General features: G+C 36.5%; 1 protein-coding gene across 1 annotated transcript; it reads right to left on the bottom strand.

Annotated features, from left to right (window-relative positions):
* Nucleotides 1-373: 373 nt before the first annotated feature.
* Nucleotides 374-5,197, bottom strand: LOC143530463 (F-box only protein 6-like). Its single transcript, XM_077025994.1, has 2 exons — nucleotides 5,088-5,197; nucleotides 374-1,620 (listed from the first exon to the last, which is right to left on the bottom strand). The coding sequence occupies exons 1-2, from the start codon at nucleotides 5,195-5,197 to the stop codon at nucleotides 381-383; spliced, it is 1,350 nt and encodes a 449-aa protein (XP_076882109.1). The 3' UTR covers nucleotides 374-380.
* Nucleotides 5,198-5,593: the final 396 nt, after the last annotated feature.

Raw genomic sequence — 5,593 nt, forward strand, 5'->3', positions numbered from 1 at the left:
GTCCTCTGATTTTGAACTCGAGACCAAACTAATTTCAGCTCACTAAAATATGCGAGCCGAGTTTGCTCCTCTGATTTTGAACTCGAGCCCAAACTAAAGCTGGCTTGACTCGATTCGGTCACTATAGTTCACAATCCATGATCAATGACATATAATTAGGATATTATATAGCTGATTTTATTTTATTTACTATGAAAGAGTAAAAGTAGTATCTTTAATTTTGTAAAGGATAAAATATAAAATTTGAAAGATGAATTTTGAATTATTACAAAGATACATATAATAGCATTACAATAAAGTTTTTCAAAAAGTGGTCAATATGTAACATACCATTACACAGCATTCGAACAAGTCCTACCTGCGTGGCAACTAACGAACGGCTAAGCCTTAGCCGTCAAACACGGATAAAAGCTCATCCCACAAGCGACCCACTGTCGTTTTCGACTATGTGGAACCACACAGTTCGGAACCTTAGACCATTCTTTCTTTAAAACATCATAAGTAACCAATCGGTTCATCATTTTAGACCGAAGCGATAACATAAGCAGCCCTCGGTTACCCAAACACGACATTTTTATGTGCTTTCCGTAAAACTCTAAGCACCATACATTTGGCATTCTGTCAACCTCCTTCCACAACAGACTCATTTTCTGCAACTCCCATATGCAGACGCACGTGGCGGCGTTCTTACTCACCAACCCCACCAACATTATCCTGCCGCCACACTCTGCCAGCGCGTGATCGCTGAGGTGGACAGGGGCTGGAACCGTAAACTGCTTCCAAGTTCCCGTTTCCATATTATACGACACGATACCATCCGGATCGGACCGCAAAAAATACATACACCCGTCTACGGTCACAGGCTGTGACTTAAAGTTTAACGATAGTGGTAGTTTGATACATGCTGGCATGCCACCAGGGCATGTCCACTTGTCGGTTCTAGAATCGTAAACCTCGTACTCACCGTCAGACCGGACCCACATGATCTGGTACCCCATTTTACCAGATTTGTGATTTACTGTCATCCCGACAACCACCCTTGACCAAACTTTGACCGATCGAGCCTGTAACTCACGGAAAGATTGGGTTAACGGGTTACAGACATAGAAGCTTCTATTACAGATTTCTAGAAAACATATCAACCCGCCAGCAGAAGCCACGGGTAATATTATCATTTTTGTGGGGACCGCGGGTGCTGTCGGGTGGTGCCATTTTCGTGAAACCGGGTCGTACATGGCACCCGTGTTGACGTTTTCATGGGTTCGCGTGTAGAACCATGGCTGAGTTCGAACCACTTGGCCACATTCAATTGAAAAGCTGTTGGAGGTTAGCAATGAGTTCCATTTCTGGCAAACCGACCTGAACCGGAAAAATGTAGCAACTGGAAGTCGAGCGATTACAGCTTCATGTAAATCTTCTGGGAATCTTTTCCAGATTTCTGATTCCATGGTTTCGGTTGGGTTAGAGGTTCCGGGTAGTTTCTCTCGGGTTCGGTCCTTTCGAGTGCGTTTTGAGGGTGGGCCTTTCCCCGGCTCTAGCATTTTAAACTTCCCGGCCTGCATTACGAGATTATAATATTCATCTTCTGATGGATTATCTTCAATGTTTAAAAGACACCATCTGCAAATAAATAAATAAATAAACAAATAAAATTATACTACGAATAATTTTAAAGTCATGTAACCTGTTAAAACAAATTAAATGGTATTTCATAAGATCTACTTGATAAATAGATAGTTTGGTAATTTGTCATATATAAGCTGTGGAAAGGAACAGGGAAGACCCTAAATCTCACAAGACCATATATTATAATAACGAAAAAAAGTTAAAAGAATCAAATAATCACTTATTTCACATGATCACAGCATTGTCCCTGTTATGAATACTACAAAATCAGTATACACATATAAGTTCAAGATAGTCCTGACTCCTGAGTGTGCCATTCCTGCCCAGAAGTGACGTTCGTTTGGCACTCGGAAGTCGGAACAAAATGCAGGATTACTGAAGGAATGCCATTACATAAATTCAGTCAAAATGTGTGTTTTAGTTTTTATTCCTTGGGGGGGGGGGGGGTGGAGATATTTTTATTGATCGCCAAGACTTTGATTTAAATCCATCAAAAGTCTAAAATCATCTAACCAATACAAATCTTGACTAACCAATCGAGTTAAAAGTTTCTTTTCTCAAACAGGCATAAACTCAAAGGTATGTACCGATTATTGAAGTCTGATTCATCATCAGTCCCAAACTGGTTTTGATTCAAAGGTTTGTATTGTTTTCTTCTCATTTTTTCACACTCAGTTTCTGTTATTCGAATATGCACGATTCACGTAAACAAGTATGTACTTATCTATGCATTTTAAGTGTGAATAAAATGCTTGAATAAAATTGTTTTTGAATTGAACGCCATATGTGTAGTACATTTGTTTAAAACGCATTTTTCTTTGTGATTTCATCCCACCCTCTACAAGTTAGATACCATATCATAAGTACTTTGGAATAAGATCATAATAGTTTGATTGAAATTCTTTCAACCATAAGTATGAGTGTCTCATGAAACCTGCTCTAAAAAAATTAGCTTTCTGTTAGCAATTTAAACCATCTTTTACTGAAAAAGGTAAAAGTCAGGACTGTTTGGTTCAATCAGAACTGAATCGGTCAGATCTGCCCGAATCAGACATCCTCCTCTTTCCCACTCAGCATCAATCACATGCTGACCGATTCAGACCCAATTTTCCCCATTCATATGTTTTTCGTTTTGGACCCAAGCAGCATGAACTCTGACCGAATCAGATGTTCACCTCTTAATGGTTCCATTCAAATGTAAACAAACAGCCCCAACAAGAGACAGAAGCTACTATTAATATAATTTAAAGAATCTTTGTGGCTTTGCAGGGACACACCTATTTTAATGCTTTAATTTAGGTTTTCTTTGCCTTATTCAAGTGTTTAAATTTTCCATCAAATTTTCATCAACCTTTATAGATTTATCTTTGTGACTTGTGAAGTGTAAACACAATCTGCAGACAATCAAATCTTTGCTTTTGCCTAAGCACAAAGCCACAAAGATGTCTGTACTGTCAGCTGTCACTGCAGAAATGAAGCAGATAGTGGCATCTGAGGTAGCAACAAAAACCACTACTGCAGTCTCAAAGGATGTGTTCAAACTTCATAAGATCCTTAATGAAGAGATGAAATTTTGCTGGTTTGAGTGATCATGAATGTATGAAAGACTAAAGTTTGCTTAAATATTCACGCATTTGAGAATTTGATGATGGTATACTTATGATTGAAGAGAAAAAGTTGGAAAGAATGAAAGATCTACTTGAAAATAAGGAGTGTAGATTTTTATGATGCGCGATTGTAAAAAGTTTGTTTATTCTGTAATGATTATTCAAGTTCATGCTCAATAACACTATTATTCCTGAAGTTTTATTTTGTTCAATGATGTACTAGTACCGTGTTTTCGGAATTGTGTCGGTTATGTACACATAAATATGTTTTTAGTTTTATGTTCATTTGTCTAGTCACAAATGTTGCATTGCACAAGAACCTATTACATAGATCTCTTAGCGTATATGTATTTTAATCATTTATTCTCATTTATAAAGCTTGAACTGTTTATTCCATTAACGCAGATAAACCAGCATTCTAACGAGAAATGGATCAATCCATTACCACTCTGATCTCATTCCTTCCACTTTCCATTCCATTCCATCATACCAAACAGACAACAATCGGAACAAATTACTTCAAAATTCTCAGTTTACTAGAAGCACCTAAAATGCTAAGCCTGATTACTATGAATTCGCTAGTTTGAACAACTAATTCAGATAATATCATGTTTCAATTGAAGTGATCGAATCTGAATTGAAGGCAACAATTAGAGAAGTATACGAACAAGTTCCACACTCAAATTCAACCTAAAAAACACAGCAGAGAACAATCTATACAATACATGATGTATAACACTAGATCTGAAGAGCTATAAACCGATTAAACCTAAAAACACAACAGATACCAATCAATTACACCTCAAATCATACGCATATGTGAAGTATAACAATTAATAAACAAATTCAACCTAAAAAGACAACAGATAACAATCAATATATGTAAAGTATAGCAATCAACAAATTTAACCTAAAAACAAAACAGAAAACAATCAATTACGCCTCAAATTATACGGGTATATGAAGTATAACAATCAGTAAACAAATTCAACCTAAAAACAATCAATTACACCTCAACTTATACGCATATATGAAGTATAACAATCAGTAAACAAATTCAACCTAAAAACAATCAGTTACACCTCAATTTATATGCATATGTGAAGTATAACAATCGGTAAACAAATTCAACCTAAAAACAATCAGTTACACCTCAAACTATACGCATCCGTGGACTAAATAACAATCAATCACACCTCAAATTACACGCATATGTGGGCTATAACAATCAATCACACCTCAAATTACACGCATATGTAAAACTACAACAATCAATCACACCTCACTTCTGCGCATATTTGAACTATAACAATCAATCGCACCTCAAATTACACATATGTGAGCTATAACAATCAATCACACCTCAAATTACACGCATATGTAAAACTATAACAGTCAATCACACCTCACTTCTACACATATGTGAACTACAATAATCAATCACACCTCAATTATACGCTTATGTGAACTATAACAATCAATTATACCTCAAATTACATGCATATGTGAACTATAGCAATCAGTAAACAAATTCATTCAACCTAAATACAGAACAAATAACAATCGGTTACACCTCAAATTATACGCATAAGTGAACTATAACATCCAATAAAGAAATTCAACCTAAAAACACAACAAATAACAATCAATTACACCTCAAATTATACACATAAGTAATCTATAACAATCAGTACACAAATTCAACCTACAAAACACAACAATTAACGCTCAAAGGCTCAATTACACCTCAAATTATACGCATATATCAAGTATAACAATCAATTCCACCTCAAATTACACGCATAAGTGAAGTGTAACACTCGATCTAAATAGCTAGGGCACAAAACGAACCACCTGTCACTGCGACGTAGCGGCGGCGGTTGAATCACCGGCGGCGGCGGAGGAAGATGAGTGCCGTAGAGGTCAATAAGCTCCTGAACTTGACCGATGAGTTGCCTCAACATATGGCCAGTTAGAGCCTTAACATTTACATATTATTATTATTAACAGCAACAGCAACTCCTTCTTCATCATCATAATTATCAATGATGATTCATCCATCCTCAATAATCACCATCTATTATGATACACCGGCTCCACATACACTTTCTCTCTCTCTAGAATACACACGCTTTCTTCTCTCTCTCTCTGTATCTGTATCTATATGTTGTGTGTGTGTGTGTGTGTGTGTGTGTGTGTGTGTTTGAGGGTTTTGTTTTCTGTTTTTGTTTGGAGTAAAAAAGGAAGAAGAGGGGAAAATGAAATTGGCTTAAATTTTATTATGGGTAGGGTGCAACGAGCTATTTGAAATTGGCTCGTTAAAAAACTCGATCGAGTCAAACTTAATCGAGTCTGAGCCT

The sequence above is a fragment of the Bidens hawaiensis genome, unplaced genomic scaffold, assembly GCF_021521415.1.
Source record: "Bidens hawaiensis isolate Kalapana, Puna unplaced genomic scaffold, B.hawaiensis_p1.1 tig00008946_1, whole genome shotgun sequence".
NCBI lineage: Eukaryota > Viridiplantae > Streptophyta > Magnoliopsida > Asterales > Asteraceae > Bidens > Bidens hawaiensis.